This window comes from Hemiscyllium ocellatum, chromosome 6 (genome assembly GCF_020745735.1).
Source record: "Hemiscyllium ocellatum isolate sHemOce1 chromosome 6, sHemOce1.pat.X.cur, whole genome shotgun sequence".
Taxonomy (NCBI): domain Eukaryota; kingdom Metazoa; phylum Chordata; class Chondrichthyes; order Orectolobiformes; family Hemiscylliidae; genus Hemiscyllium; species Hemiscyllium ocellatum.
The window spans coordinates 111,044,206-111,060,339 of NC_083406.1; the positions used below are offsets into that span (position 1 = coordinate 111,044,206).

The window sequence follows — 16,134 nt, forward strand, 5'->3', positions numbered from 1 at the left end:
ATTGAGAAAATACTGAAGGAGCAACTACTGAAGATTAATCCCCATTTCAAGGGCAAGGTTTGATCAGGGATAGTCACCATGCCTTTGTCAGAGAGAGGGCAGGCCGAACAAATCTGGTTGAATCTTTTTAAGAAGTTGACCAACTTTGTAGATGAGGGTAGGTTAATTGATACAGTTTACATTGTTTTCAGCAAGATCCCAAGGACAAGGTCTCACATGGGAAACTGATAAAGAAGGCAAAAGCATGTGGGAACCAAGGCAACGTGGCAAGTCGGATCCAAAAATAGCTTAATGGTAGAAGACAGAGGCTGGTGGCAAAAGGCTGTTGTGTAATTGAAATCTGGTGTACAATAGCATACCACACAAAACAGTACTGGGTCCCTTATTGTTAGTGATAGTCATACATGATATAAGTGAGATCGTGAGGTGTATGATAAATAAGTTTGCAGATGACACAAAGATTGGCCAGATGGTTGACAACAAGGAGGAAGGTCTTATGTTACAAGTGAATATAAATGGATTGGTCAGATGGGCAGGGCAGTGACAGATGGATTTTAACCCTGATAAGTGAGAGGTGATGCACTTTGGAAGAGGTAAGGGAATACTCAAAGAATGGCAGGATTCTGGGAAGCTCAAAGGAACAGACAGATCTGGGATGCTTGTCTACAGAACCCTAGACTTGGCAGGGAATGTTCATATGGGAGTTAAAAAGCCATACAGGATGTATGCTTTAATCAGTCGTTGATAACAAGCGCAAGGATGTTAAGCTAGAGTTGTACAGAATGTCAGATAGGCCACAGCTGGAATACAGTGTGCAGTTCTAGATCATAGAATCCCTACAATGTGGAAACAGGCCATTAAGCCCAACAAGTCCACACAGAGCCTCCGAAGAGCATCCCACCCACACCTGTTCCACTAAACTACACATCCCTAAATTCTATGGGCAATTTAGCACGGCCAATTCACTAACCTGCATACCTTTGAACTGTGGGAGGAAGCCCACACTGACACAAGGGGAATGTGCAAACTCCATACAGACAGTCACTTGAGGCTGGAATCGAATCTGGGTCCCTGGTGCTGTGAGGCAGTAGTGTTAACCACTGAGCCACCATGCCACCTAGTCTCTGTGCTGTAGGGAGGATGTGGAGGGAGTTGCAGAGGAGATTCACCAGGATGTTGCCTGGAATAGAGAACCTTAGCTCTGAAGAGAAACTGAATAAGCTCAGGCTGTCTTATGTGGAGCAGAAAAGGTTGAGGAGATACCTGATGGAGCTATTAAATAATGAGGGGCATAAGACAGGATGAATAGAAAGCCACTATTCCCCTTAGTTGAAGAGTCAACAACAAAGGGACATAATTTTAAAGGAAAGGTAAGAGGCTCAGAGGGGCTTTGAGGAAAATTTATTTCACCCTGACGGTGGTGGAGCTCTGGAATGCACTGCCTGGGAGGGTAACTGAATAGGGGAAACCTCACAACCTGTAAAAAGTATTTTGAGGAGCACCTTTAGTTTCATAACATTCAAGGCCATGGGCCTAGTGCTGGAAAGTGGGATTAAGTTAGATGGTAGAGCATCTTTTGTGATAGAGACTCAATGGGCTGAAGGGCAGCTCCCCAACTTATGATTCTATAGATTCGATAACAGAGGATTGGATTGATTGATTGATGTAATAAAGAAATGGCATCTCTTTACAAAAAAGTATTGTCAATGGGATATTTAAAAATGAGCATTTTTAAAAGTAATCATAATCTGACACATATCAAGAGGCAATTAGTGATTCATGAATAACCATGATTATAAAATTGAGCATATACTCATTGTCAAACATTCTTTGCTCTCCATTTTGTTTTATAACAATGCAAAAAAGTATCCATGTTTCTTGGATAAACTAGAGTTAAAGCAGTCTGATTTTAAGCGCAATTAGGACATGGTGCAGCAGTCACAGGACAAACTGGATTGCTCTTTCGTGGAGCTAACAGAGATGCAATGGGCCAAATGGCCTCTGATTCTTGTGGTATGGTTCTGTGATTGACCCTTCAGTCATGCATCGTTGCTTTCTTCAGCGTGGCAAGTTCTCCTGATTAAAACAAAAAGACTCAGCCGTTTTGACTGTGCAGGTGAAGAAGGATCAAGAGAGAGAGAGAGAAAGGGGCATTATGTTGTAGAAGATGGTTAGTGTTCAGCAATAAGGCACCTGATTGTTTTCTGCAGGAATGGCGCTGGTTACATTCAGGTCTGCTCGCAAATCATTTCAGGCAGTCTTCAAGAATGGAATGGAGGAGGGAAACTGGGTGGTGAATTCACTTCCTTTAATTTTAATCTCATTGTGACCCCCATTCAAGCTGAACAATGACAGAGAAACCTTTAAACAAAACAGTCCTTAACCTGACTGATACCAAAACCTCTCATATCTCATAAATGTTCAATGTGTGCTGCAAAACAGAAAACATAGGAAATCCGCAATGCGCAGAGCAGTTATAAAAGGTTCAGGAAAAGCAGAAAACCAGAATTCTTACCAATAAAAACCTCATTGCTCCATTCACTCCAATACTTTTTCTCCCCACAAGTTGGTTTTGACTTTACTCTGACTTTCACCGAGTAACGTTCTGTGAGGTTGATACTTTGAAGGCTATATTTTGTTTCTTCCTCAACAATGAAAAACTAAAAGCAAAACAATTAGTCACGCAGATCTCGTTCTATAAAGAAACCAGAAAATAAAGGACAACCATTTTCTGTTTCTTTCACAGTGAGCTGTAATGATCTGGCATTCACTGCCTGAAACAACTGGAAGGAAATTCAATTGTAACTTTCTCAAGACAATGGGATCACATTCCTGAGAAACAAAAGTGCCTTATAGAGATGGGGAAACAGCAGGTGAACGGGATCATCAGCCATCAGACCTTCAAAAGAAAGAGTCAGCCATGCACGATTGGTTGATTGGCCTCTTTCTGAGCTGGCTGGTGGAGTGAAGTGAAGAATGATGGGGAAATGCTCATGTGGAGCATGAAGACGACCATGGACCTAGAGAGCAGAATGGCCTGTTCCCTGTGCTATAAATTTCAATATGATTTAAATTTAAGGGAATTTGTGAAGATTGCTCTTTATTTGTATCAATTGGAGAAACACAGCCAGAACAGTGCAGCAAGATGACTGGCCCAAATATTAAAACTAGTGCAACATAGCACATATGTTTGACTTTTTGAATCACATCACTACTAAGTGAAGAAGGGTCACGGATCTGAAACATTAACTCTAATTTCTCTCCACAGCTGCTGTCAGATCTGCTGAGATTTTCAGCATTTCCTGGTTTTGTTTCACTACTAAGTGTGATTTTTTTTCCCACCAGATGGGTAATATTTATCATTCATGCTGTGAACTAAGATTAAACATGGATGTTGCATTTACTATATCCCAATCTTCTCATACCCTTGCGAAATCTATAGACCTCTGGAAAATCACAGTCAGTACATTCAATCCTTTTTAGATCTCTCGGATGTTAGCCACCAACAGCCAGGGACCTGTAAGCACTTAATACATTTATTTTTCTCCAGCTTCTTTTTTCCTGCTGACATCAATTTCCATAATCTCCAATCTCCTATAACATACGGGCTACCCCCTCTGACTGGTATTCAACTCGTGTCTACTACAGTCAGTTCAGCTATCACACGGTATTTCCATTCTTGTGCAATCCTGTGTTATGAGAAAGTCATGTAATAGCATCACCATTTAAATGAATGGGGCCGGAACCACATTATAATCTAATACACGCTTTAGAAACAGTGACCCCAATTTGTCATAGCAAACTTGATTTAATGAAATACACGTTATAGCAGAACGACCTGTATTTAAAAGACAAACACAATTTTTGGGGGATTATTTCTCCAGTTTCCATATTTTCAAAAGGTGAAGTGTCACTTTAGCTGCAAATATGTTGCTGGTCAAAGCACAGCAGGCCAGGCAGCATCTCAGGAATAGAGAATTCGACGTTTCGAGCATAAGCCCTTCATCAGGAAACGTCGAATTCTCTATTCCTGAGATGCTGCCTGGCCTGCTGTGCTTTGACCAGCAACACATTTGCAGCTGTGATCTCCAGCATCTGCAGACCTCATTTTTTACTGTCACTTTAGCTAGTCTGTTCTACACATCTGTAAAAGCAATTATAGTTTTTTTTATATTTCTGGCTTTGATATATTATAACTCTCCATTTACCATCAACATATGGGTAACTATTTGTTAGTTTCTAAAACATTCCAGTTCTCAGACATGCTCCAACTCTTTGGAACCTCAGATATTTCTTTAACTAACGCACACATTAACTTCCTACGTATTCCTTCGTGGATAGACTTTTCTCACTGACGTTCTGTTTTCCAATGCAATGCATTTTTGTTGAATATTTTCAATTACTTCTTTAAATATTTTCTACTACTATTTGCCACCATATCTTTGAGTCGTTTTACATAATCAATATTAGCCAGTTTATCCCTCACACCTCCAAGCAATTGGCTTTGCTTAAGTTTAAGATTCATGGTTGTGGTTGGGATATGTTATATTTAAGTGTAAAAAGTGAGGAGAACTCTTGAACTCAGATTTCTCCAGTTTCCTCATTTCCCCTCCCCCCACCTTGTCTGAACTCAGATTTCTACAGTTTCCTCATTTCCCCTCCTCCCACCTTGTCTCAGTCGATTCCCTTGAACTCAGCACCGCCCTCCTAACCTGCAATCTTCTTCCTGACCTCTCCGCCCCCACCCCACTCTGGCCTATCACCCTCACCTTGACCTCCTTCCACCTATCACATCTCCATCGCCTGTCCCCCAAGTCCCTCCTCCCTGCCTTTTATCTTAGCCTGCCTGGCACCCTCTCCTCATTCCTGATGAAGGGCTCTGGCCCGAAACGTCGAATTTCCTGTTCCTTGGATGCTGCCTGACCTGCTGTGCTTTAACCAGCAACACATTTTCAGCTATGTTATATTTAAACCTACCATGAGATTTGAAATTCATTATTAAACACAATAATGATTTTTTAAAAAAATGTTAATTGCTTGAAACTCAAGACAGTAAAGGAAGGAATATGCATATTTACCTCATGATGACCTTGATCCAGATTTGTAACTTGCAATTGAAATTGAAAACATCTACAACAATGAAGCATTTCCCATGTCACAGACAGATTTAGTAAAACCTTAAGATTTATTGGTGCGTTGAACATCTCTGAAAATTAAGATGTAAAAAAGCATTCACAATCAGTTGAACATTTAAGTGATGAAAACCACCTCAACCCAAAATATTAGGAAAGGGAGTATCTCATACCATAATCCCATGGGCTAAAGTCTGTATAATATGCCTGAATCAGTGCAGAATTACTCGATCCATTGACACAGATTGAAATGTTCTCAGCATTAACATCGATTTGAGAAGCGTGGCAGCCCTGTCTGCCATCTTCATCCAAAAAATAGGGAGTACATTGACTGATGTTCCCACCCTGTCTTAAAGGGAAAATATTTGCAATCAATATAAAGCAAATTAACAGTAACTTGTATTATATGTCCTCATTTGATACCTACCTGTAATACATTTCATATTGGGTATCATGTGGTGCTTTGCTGCCCTGATTCCACGTACAATTCATCAGTGAATTATTATAGACAATACAAGAGACATTTGAAGCCAAGGTTTCACGGTCACCTGCAATAATAAATGGGGTTTTAATTACAAGATATGTTTAATAAAAATATGCTTAATGAATGAGTTTTGAAAAATATGTAATAGCACAAAACTATGTTTTCTTTTGTAAAAATTAGTTTTAATGCATGTAGCTGCAATACATAATGGAAAGCATTATGCAACCTCCGAAGAAGATCAGAAGGACAATTATAAACTTCATTTACATAATGGATCATTTCCCCTCTCTGGAGGTGGTGAGCTGGAGAAATAATTGTGCAAATTTACGCTGGAGAGAAACACACGCATCTCACCACTTTTGTGCTAAGCATCAGGCACGAAGTAGCTCTGATGAAGAGCCACCAGATTTGTTAACTGGTGTTAACTCAGCTTTCTCTCCACAGATGCCACCAGAGCTGCTGAGTTTCTCCAGCAGTTTTGACTTGTGTTTCAGATCTCCAACATCTGCAGCTCTTTGTTTGATTTTCGGGAAGAAGCAATGTTGCCTCTAGGCTGACTGGTGTGCGAACACCATTCCCCACTTTGACTTCTGCTTTCGGACATCACTGCTGAGCACAGTTCTCCGAGAACTGTACAGAATAAAACAAAATTAGGGGGAATGTGAGTGAGGACGTCCATGGGCAACTTTGTCTCGTACCTAGTAATTACCTTAAGTAGTACCCAGGGCAATTTTGTTCTGTTAACAGCCCAATATAAATGGAAGGGTTATTCTTTCACATGTTTAGATTTGAAACTGCACATTGCAAAGAGGGAATTACCAGCAACTAAAGTGGTCAAATGTTGGAAGGTCATGTTGGGACTATACATGACATTGGTTTGGCCACTGTTGGAATATTGCTTGCAATTCTGGCCTCCCTGCTAGAGGAAAGATGTTGTGAAACTTGAAATGGTTCAGAAAAGATTTATAAGGATGTTGTCAGGGTTGGAGGGTTTGAGCTATCGGGAGAGGCTGAATAGAATTGTTTTCCCTGGAGTATCGGAGGCTGAGGGGTGATGTTATAGATATTTATAAAATCAAGAGGGGCATGGATAGGGTGATAGGTCTTTTTTCCGAGAGTAGGTGAGTTTAAAACTAAAAGACATAATTTAAGGTGAAAGGGGATAGATTTAAAAGGGACCTTAGGGCGAACATTTTCCCCACAGAGGGTGGTGCGTGTATGGAATGCGCTGCCAGAGGAAGTGGTCGAGGCTGGTACAATTACAACATTTAAAAGAAATCTGGATGGGTATATGAATAGGAATAGTTTAGAGGAATATTGGCCAAATGCTGGTAAATAGGTTTAAAAATGTATTTTCGGATATCTGGTCGGCATGGATGAATTGGACCGAGAGATCTGTTTCCATGCTATACTCTGTGACTAAATAGCCAGGCAGGAGGCTCAATTTTCCACCTGATCACCTACCTCCTTGATGAATGGGAAAGGTGGGTCATTTCCCAACTGGGAAACCATAGTAACCCTCCTACCAAATTATGGGGGGAGATGGTCTCCAGTGTCCCAACTCTGGTAGGGGCCTAGCAAGTGTCCTCTGAAAGCCAAACCCTTTTCCCTTCCCTAACAGAATGCGCAGGTACAGCTATACAGAAGGTGCAGAGAAAGATCAACTCTAACATCTGAGAGGTCCATTCATAAGTCTGATAAGAGCAGGGAAGAAGCTATTCATAAACCGGTTGGCAAATGTTTCCGAGCCTTTGTATCTTCCTGGGCATCAGTGGACTCTTCATTCTAGACTTTTTTAAAAAATTCAAATTCTACCATCTGTCATGGTGGGATTCAAAAGCAGATCCTCAGAACATTACCTGGACCTGTAGATGAACAGTTCAGCATTCACACTACTGGGCCATCACGTCCCCAAGACAGCAGCATGTCAGTAAATTCCAACCATCGCAATAAGGAGCTCTGTACAGGTGAGTAATTCCCTCTCTGCAATGAGCTGTTTCAAGCCAAAACATGTGAAAGAACAACCCTTCCATTTATATCGGGCTGTTAACAGAACAAAACTTCCCTGGGTACTTCTTAACATAATTACTAGGTATTAGACACTGAACCAACAAAGGAGACATTACCACATAGCCAATAAGCGAGAGCAAGGTGGAGAGGGTTATAAAGGAAGTTCAGACTTCAGAGCCGAGTTGGCTGGACAAATAGTAATTCATACTAGTTCAGAAAGGGTTTCTGGACTTTGAGCAATCTTGCTACAATGTCACAGAGCTGCTTCTCACTAGACATAATTAGTACAGTATGGGAGGAGTTAAAATGTTGTTGGTTGTTGAAGTCTGTGTATTGGACGCATGGAAGAAAACATGCAGAGAAACGTGTAGAATAGACCGACTAGAGCCTAGACAATAGGGTGGTGGTGGAGGGTTGTTTTTCAGACTGGAGGCCTGTGACAAGTGGAGTGCCACAAGGAGCGGTGCTGGGTCCTCTACTTTTTGTCATTTACATAAATGATTTGGATGCGAGCACAAGAGGTACAGTTAGTAAGTTTGCAGATGACACCAAAATTGGAGGTGTAGTGGACAATGAAGATGCTTACCTCAGATTACAACAGGATCTGGACCAGATGGGCCAATGGGCTGAGAAGTGGCAGATGGAGTTTAATTCAGATAAATGCAGAGTGCTGCATTTTGGGGAAAAAAATCTTAGCAGGACTTATACCTTTAATGGTAAGTTCCTAGGGAGTGTTGCTGAACAAAGAGACCTTGGAGTGCAGGTTCATAGCTCCTTGAAAGTGGAATCGCAGGTAGAAAGGATAGTGAAGGTGGCGTTTGGTATGCTTTCCTTTATTGTCAGAGTATTGAGTACAGGAGTTGGGAGGTCATGTTGCGGCTGTACAAGACATTAGTTAGGCTACTGTTGGAATATTGCGTGCTATTCTGGTTTCCTTCTTATCGGAAAGATGTTGTGAAACGCGAAAGGGTTCAGAAAAGATTTACAAGGATGTTGCCAGGGTTGGAGGATCTGAGCTACAGGGAGAGGCTGAAGAGGCTGGGGCTGTTTTCCCTGGAGCTTCGGAGGCTGAGGGGTGACCTTATAGATGGTCACAAAATTATGAGGGGCACGGATAGGATAAATGGACAAAGTCTTTTCTCTGGGGTCGGGGAGTCCAGAACTAGAGGGAATAGGTTAGGGTGAGAGGGGAAAGATATAAAAGAGATCTAAGGGGCAACTTTTTCACGCAGAGGATGGTATGTGTATGGAATGAGCTGCCAGAGGAAGTAGTGGAGGCTGGTACAATTGCAACATTTAAGAGGAATTTGGATGGGTATATGAATAGGAAGGGTTTGGAGGGATATGAGCTGGGTGCTGGCAGGTGGGACTAGATTGGGTTGGGATATCTGGTCAGCATGGATGGGTTGGACTGAAGGGTCTGTACATATCTATGATTATAATAGACCTAATGCAATCAACTTTCCTGTAATGTAGCAGGAACATTTGAGCCAGATATTTGGGTGGCACGGTGGCACAGTGGTTAGCACTGCTGCCTCACAGCGCCAGAGACCTGGGTTCAATTCCCACTCAGGTGACTGACTGTGTGGAGTTTGCACATTCTCCTCCTGTCTGCGTGGGTTTCCTCTGGTTTCCTCCCACAGTCCAAAAATGTGTGGGTTAGGTGAATTGGCTATGCTAAATTGCCTGTAGTGTTAGGTGAAGGGGTAAGTGTAGGGGAATGGGTCTGGGTGGGTTGCGCTTCGGCGGGTCGGTGTGGACTTGTTGGGCCAAAGGGCCTGTTTCCACATTGTAAGTAATCTAATATATATCTGAAGACCGTGTACTGTAGTATTTAGTCTTCATATGTAATATGTTATATACAAATTCAAGGGTGAAGACAGTTAGTGACCTTGACTTCTCCTCGGTCAGTCTATCTTGAACCAAAATTCATAGCTGTGTGCACAAAACAATACAAAAGAAGTCTCCCTCAAAGGAAACAGAGAATTGGGATAAATGGGTTGCTTTCAGTTTAGCAAACAGAAACCAATGGCATACCAAAGAGTTCAGCACTTTGGCCTTAATTATTTACAGCTGAAAATGTGTTGCTGGTTAAAGCGCAGCAGGTCAGGCAGCATCCAAGGAACAGGAGATTCGATGTTTCGGGCAAAAGCCCTTCATCAGGAATGCTGATCTATTCCTGATGAAAGGCTTTTGCCCGAAACGTCGAATCTCCTGTTCCTTGGATGCTGCCTGACCTGCTGCGTTTTAACCAGCAACACATTTTCAGCTCTGATCTCCAGCATCTGCAGACCTCACTTTTTACTCTTAATTATTTACAACTCATTTTCAGTCAAACTAAGGGGTATTGGAGCCAAATTTGCAAACAATGCAAATATACACAGTGAAGCAAGTTGAGAAGAGAACATAAGGTGGCTGCAAAGTGAGGCAGGTAGACCGAGTGAATGGGCAGAAATAGCCTGTCTGCCAGCAATTTTAGGGTACAGGCAGAAATAGCCATTCGTCCTCTCCTGGTTAAACACCTCTGCCATCAAACCCACTGAGGAGGAGGATGCGAGACTCCTAATCTGTAGGTGATTGCCTTTCTTGAATTTACTCTGAAATCCACAACACAAATAAAAGGCCATTCAGCCCAATGAGTTCATGCTTGTGTTGCTCTTTGTGTGTTCATCTATTCATCGAAGATGGAGGCTGTTAATTTTACAAACATTAATATATGAACACATGCAAGTTGTTTTATATGTATTGCACATTTGCAACCTATAACAGGATACAGAAGTCTGCATATACTCATTGATTAATTTTATTCATGCATACAGCCTTTCAAAAAAAATTATTCCTTCACAGGAAGCAAATGGTGCTGGTGAGATCAGTATTTGTTACCCACCTCGAACCATTATTAAGAAAAGACCATACCTGGTGGTGGTTGGATGTCAATTACAGTCCAGTTGCTTTCCACTTCTTTAATTTTGCGCCAATTCTGGACTATAGTTTTAACTCGTACGGAAACCCCCCGGTGCAATTCAAATGTTTTCCTATATTCTGACTCCTGAAGCCTGGAATCCTGTGGTAGAAGTTCAATCAAATAATTACTGTCATTTCTGACCATCCCCATTTTTATCATTTCTTTTGTGCATTTTAAACTTTGCTCAATCATGGCATGAACATGTTACCATTAACTGTGGTAACACATTTGCTCCTAAATCACAAAGTTCTGGAATCAAGTCTCCATTATAAGTCAATGCTGATAACTGCAGTGGGGCACTGAATGAATTCAGTTCCTCCTTATTTGCTCTGATCAGAGCCCTCTATCAAAATATTCCTTCAGCCTCCTTTTCCCCAAGGGAAACAGTCCCAACTTCTCCGATCAATCTTCATAACTGAAGTTTCTCATTCCTGAATCTTTCTTGGGCTCTCTTCAGATTTTCCATGAAATGTACCACCTAGAACTGGACAGAATGGTCAGCTGAGTTTCTCCAGCAATTTCTGTTGCTTCAGATTTTTAGCATCAGCAGTTCTTTGTTTATATATTGAGAAATATTAGTGTTTTGTTCAATATAACCTCTTTGCTCTAGTATTCTATGTGCTATTAATTAAGTCCAGGATCCTGCATACATTATTAACTGCTCCCTCAACCTGTCCGGCCAGTTTTAATGACTTATGCACAAATGCCCACAGGTCTTCAGACAGAATCCTCTCCGTCTGCACTGTCTTTCAAATTGCATCCTTCATTTTGTATTACCTCTCTATGCTCTACCTTCCAAATAAATCAAGTTCCAAAGGAATCACTTCACATTTTTCTGCGTTGAATTTAATTCATAACTTCTCCGCCCATTTCACCACTTCCAAGGTGTGTACTGATATCCTGGACCAAGCTGATCATCTAAATGCCGCAATCAATTAACTTACTCCTTCTTCCCTTCTCTATCCCTGTAACCAGCACAACTGAACACAAGAACTGGTTCATGAAGGAACTCAAGCTGTTGAGTCTATTTCCTTAGAAAAGATGTGGACAGGCTTTAAGGTAAAGTCAGAAGTAGTATGACACAAGGAAGGCCAATCGTCCATTAAATCTATTACTGTTGAATGACAGTGGTTGTTGGGGGTTGGGAGGAGTTGCAGAAATGTAATGGAGCAAATCTGACAGTGTGCAGGCAGGGTTATTACACCAGTCAGTGATTCCTGTCATCAGGATCTTGAGTGCCAGTGGCTTGACACCATGCAACCCACAGTGGGACAGAGGTTAAAATTGTGTGATCGATACCTTTGCTATTTAATGAAGCCCTTTTCCTCTTAAACAGGCACCTTCCATGCCTCATATCCGAACCTTAAAAATGGTGAAAGACTATTCAATCCCATTCTCCTTCCCATCATATTCAAGATTCTGAGCAAAAAACATGGGCAAGACGTGAGGAAGACCATTTTTATGCCATCACAATAGTCATATCTTGGAACCTCTACCTGAAAGTGGTGGAAGTGGAGAGGATGCAGGACTTAAGAAAACCCTTGAGGAAAATAAATGTGATTGAGTGAGAGAGTGGAGTTGACTGGATTTTTCCGCAGAATGTCAGCAGAGAATTGATGGACCAAAGGGCCTTCTTTGTGTCATAATGCCTCTGACTTTAACCGACATTATTCCCAAGAAAATAAAGCCAATAGTTAGAATTCCTTCGTCTATCAAGTTCAATTGTGGTTGCAGAGATAGAGAGGGGAAGAGAAATAAGTTACCATTTTCAATTGATTCTAACATTCAAATAGTATCTAACTTACATGGTCAGAAATACTAAAACACAGCTCAGAAGGAAGCAGGACTTGAACCTGAGCTGCCTAACTCCAAGCGTGGGTCACTACCATTATGCCACTGGTGTCCACCTGATTGAATCATTTATTGTAGCTTTATAATTGTGACAATCAGTCTATTTTAAAGGGAAAGTAGGATCTGTCAGGGAAGTGAGGTAACCAGGTTTGCCATAATCTCATCAAATCCTTCAGTAAACAAAAGTTCTCAGATTGCAGCAATTTGGGATTAATTTTAAAGATAAAGAGAAAAGAACAAACTCTTACTTCTTGCCAAGTTTGAGAATCAAAGTACTTGTACTCAAATGGATATAAAACGTGTGTAGAAGCCTTGATGATTTCACTGAGACCATCATTCCAAGAAATGGTCACTTCCCCAAGTTGTCTATCCACAATCGTGAGGTTGGTCGGAGGATTAAGTTCGGCTGTTTAATGATAAATGAACAAAATTAAATAAGTAGAAGAGAAAGCTGTAAATATGTTTAGTTTAGTTCACATTCTAGCTGCAGTTAAACATTAGCAGCCACTGATGGAAAACAAGGTGTCCTCCTGGAGACTTAGCACAATTCTTCATCATGACACAAAACAGAAAAGTCTATTTCAGCCCCCATTCAAAACTTTACTTCATAGAAACTTAGAAAATAGGAGCAGGGGTAGGCCATTCAGCCCTTCGGGTCTGCTCCACAATTGGTTATGGTCATGGCTGATCATCCGACACAGCAGCCTGTTCCCACTTCTCCCCCATACCTTTAGCCCCAAGTGTTATAGCCACTCCTGCTTGAAATCTTACAATACTCTGGCCTCTACAGTTGTCTGTCATAATGAATTTTACAGGCTCACCACTCTTTGGGTGAAGAAATTTCTCCTTAACTCAGGCTCCTTACTGGAATTCTGCAAATAGTGGAAAAATATCCCCCTCATTGAGAAGGATCCACTCATTGTTTGATCCACAATTGTGTCACTTGTTCAATACAAAAATGTTAGACCATAACCCTATAAGACAGAGGAGCAGAAATTAGGCCATTCAGCCATCGAGTCTGCTCTGCAATTCAATCATGGCTGCTTTCTTCCTGTGACCTTTGATCCCCGTGATAATAAAAGTTACCTAAATATACAATTTTCCTTCAACCCCATCAACTGTGCTACAAATTCCATGCGAGAAATCAGTTTGCCCATAAATTAGTTCTGCCATTGAAGATCTATTACATCTTTCCGTATTTTGCAAGAACATACACTGGAGGAGAAAATATTTCTTATTTTAGCCTAAGTATTTTAGGAATCAATTTTGTGCCTATTTTCTTGACTCACTCCAATACCTTCAATTCCTTTCCGGTAGTTCTTTTCCTATGCTAACCACTGGGGAAGCAATGGCTTAGTAATGCCATTGCTAAACTATTAATTCAATAAGAGTCTAGATTTACAGTGTTGCTGGAAAAGCACAGCAGGTCAGGCAGCATCCAAGGTGCAGGAAAATCGACGTTTCGGGCAAAAAGCCCTTCATCAGCTGACCTGCTGTGCTTTTCCAGCACCACTCTAATCTAGACACTGATTTCCAGCAGCTGCAGTCCTCACTTTTGCCTATTAATCCAGCAACCCAGCTAATGTCCAGGATTCAAATCGAGCATGGCAGATGGTGAAATTTGAATACAATAAAAATCTGGAATTAAGAGTTTCGTGATGATCATGAAACTGCTGTTAATTGTCAGAAGAAAATCTGATCTGGTTCATTGATGCCCTTCAGGGAAGAAAACTGCCATCCTCATCTGATCTGGCTTATTTATGACTCGAGACCCATAACAATGTCATTAACTCTTAATTATAGATGGGCAGTACACCCTACATAGGATAATGTTGAATGAATTAATTAAAAATAATTTGAAAGTTAGGTGCAATTCAGAATTTCTACTTTTACCTTGGGTGTCACATCCCTGGATACAAAATAGAAACTTTCCTGACTACCTATAAACACCAAATGAACAGTTTTAGCAACCAGTTCACTGAAGCACTTAAATCTCTTCCCTGCTTTGTTACGACAAGTGCACACTAATATCTAATACAGTAATTGCACACTAGCCTATTGCACACTAATACCAATCTGCCAAATCTCATCATTTTACACTTGTTTGTGTCAAGATCCACCTACCATTTGTTTAGCTGGTGACCTTGGTAGTTCAGGTCCTCTTAGTTGACAAGCATAGGCTATGTTTAACAACCAGCATTTCTCTACTTACAAACTTAAGCACCAGCATTGTTAATCTGTCCTCCAAGCCTTTGTTAAAATGGCAAATGGCAGGCACTTAACAACTAATCTATGTGGGTCTCTATTCTGACAGCACCCTATCAGCATCGATGTTTGTTCCACACTCTTCGGTCATTCATCCGCCTAAATGTATATCTTGCCATATATCTATTCTGAGAGAAAGTGAGGACTGCAGATGCTGGAGATCAGAGTCGAGAGTGTGGTGCTAGAAAAGCACAGCAGGCCAGGTAGCATCCGAGGAGCAGGAGAATCAATGCTTCGGGCCAAAGCCCTTCATCAATCCTGAAATGTTGATTCTCCTGCTCCTCGGATACTGCCTGACCTGCTGTGCTTTTCCAGCACCACATTCTCAAGATATATCCATTCTGTACCATTCATATGAGATATAATGTTAAATGGTAATCACGATCCTGGTAAATAATGTTAACTACGTCATCCTTTATTGTTGATCCTGCGATCATCGTCAAGCTTCTGATTGTTACTCAAGTGTAAAATGAACTTTTGTGGTACTATGGTAGGGTCACTGCCTCTAAGTCGGGGGTATATGTTCAAGCATCACTTATGCTGAAGGTGTCAATGCCATCTTTGAGCAGGTTGATTTGGGGAAAAAAGCATTTGCTCATACTTAATGTAGCCCTTAGAAACTGAAGACTCTTTCTAATCAGATATTGTTTTATTCTAACTGTTGTTCATAAGCACCCTTTTCAATTGCTTCGCCCCCTCATTGCATTGGATCACACATCTGTCATTTGAAGGATCATTCTTAGCTTCTTTTTATAAAGATTGTGTGACACATTTTCTACTTTCTTATTCAGTTCATGTTGCTCTATTCAGCTAATCTCTGGAGGAAAGTAGCATCTTTCGCACTCATGGGCCATTGTGGTCAATATGACTATTTTTGAAGGGTCATTAAAGATTTATTCTCAACACAAGGACATAAATTATGAGCTAGTCTGGTTTTTGCTGTCTTTAGATGTGGCTGAGTGTAAGTCAGAACACTGAGGGTATTTCCTGTCTCCTCCAATGGTATCCATGTAAGGGATGTCTTACATCGATCTGACAGAGTAGCATTTCCCAGTCACTGACAGACTGTGCGACCAAAAAGGCAGCATTCACTTGAAATTATACAGGAGTACCAAAGTGTTTTGTGTGCTCAAGTGTCTGGAGTGGGGTGTGAATCTATTGTCTTCTGATAGAGAGTCAAGAATGCAAGCATTGAGCTGAGATGCAGAACATGGATGCAAATGAGGTGATTTGAAAATCTCCTCAGCCAAATTATCCTATTTTTCAGGGCACATCACAACATTGTTTCTCTTAATATTACTAAACTTTTTGTCTATTCCTTCCAGTGATTAGGTTAGATTACCTACAGTGAGGAAACAGGCCCGTTGGCCCAACAAGTCCACACCGACCCGCAACCCACCTATACCCCTACAACTAACATTACGGGC

At 41.1% G+C, this 16,134-nt stretch overlaps 1 protein-coding gene across 2 annotated transcripts in view; it reads right to left on the reverse strand.

Moving 5' to 3' along the window:
• The window catches only part of LOC132816868 (interleukin-5 receptor subunit alpha-like), a 66,729-nt gene that overhangs the window by 16,807 nt on the left and 33,788 nt on the right, over nt 1-16,134 (reverse strand). For both annotated transcript variants that reach the window (XM_060826856.1, XM_060826857.1), the window contains exons 3-8: nt 12,691-12,848; nt 10,543-10,690; nt 5,560-5,680; nt 5,306-5,481; nt 5,079-5,206; nt 2,516-2,660 (exon numbers count right to left, since the gene is read on the reverse strand). In XM_060826856.1, coding sequence (XP_060682839.1) covers nt 2,516-2,660; nt 5,079-5,206; nt 5,306-5,481; nt 5,560-5,680; nt 10,543-10,690; nt 12,691-12,848 — 876 coding nt within the window. The remainder of the gene's footprint in view (nt 1-2,515; nt 2,661-5,078; nt 5,207-5,305; nt 5,482-5,559; nt 5,681-10,542; nt 10,691-12,690; nt 12,849-16,134) is intronic.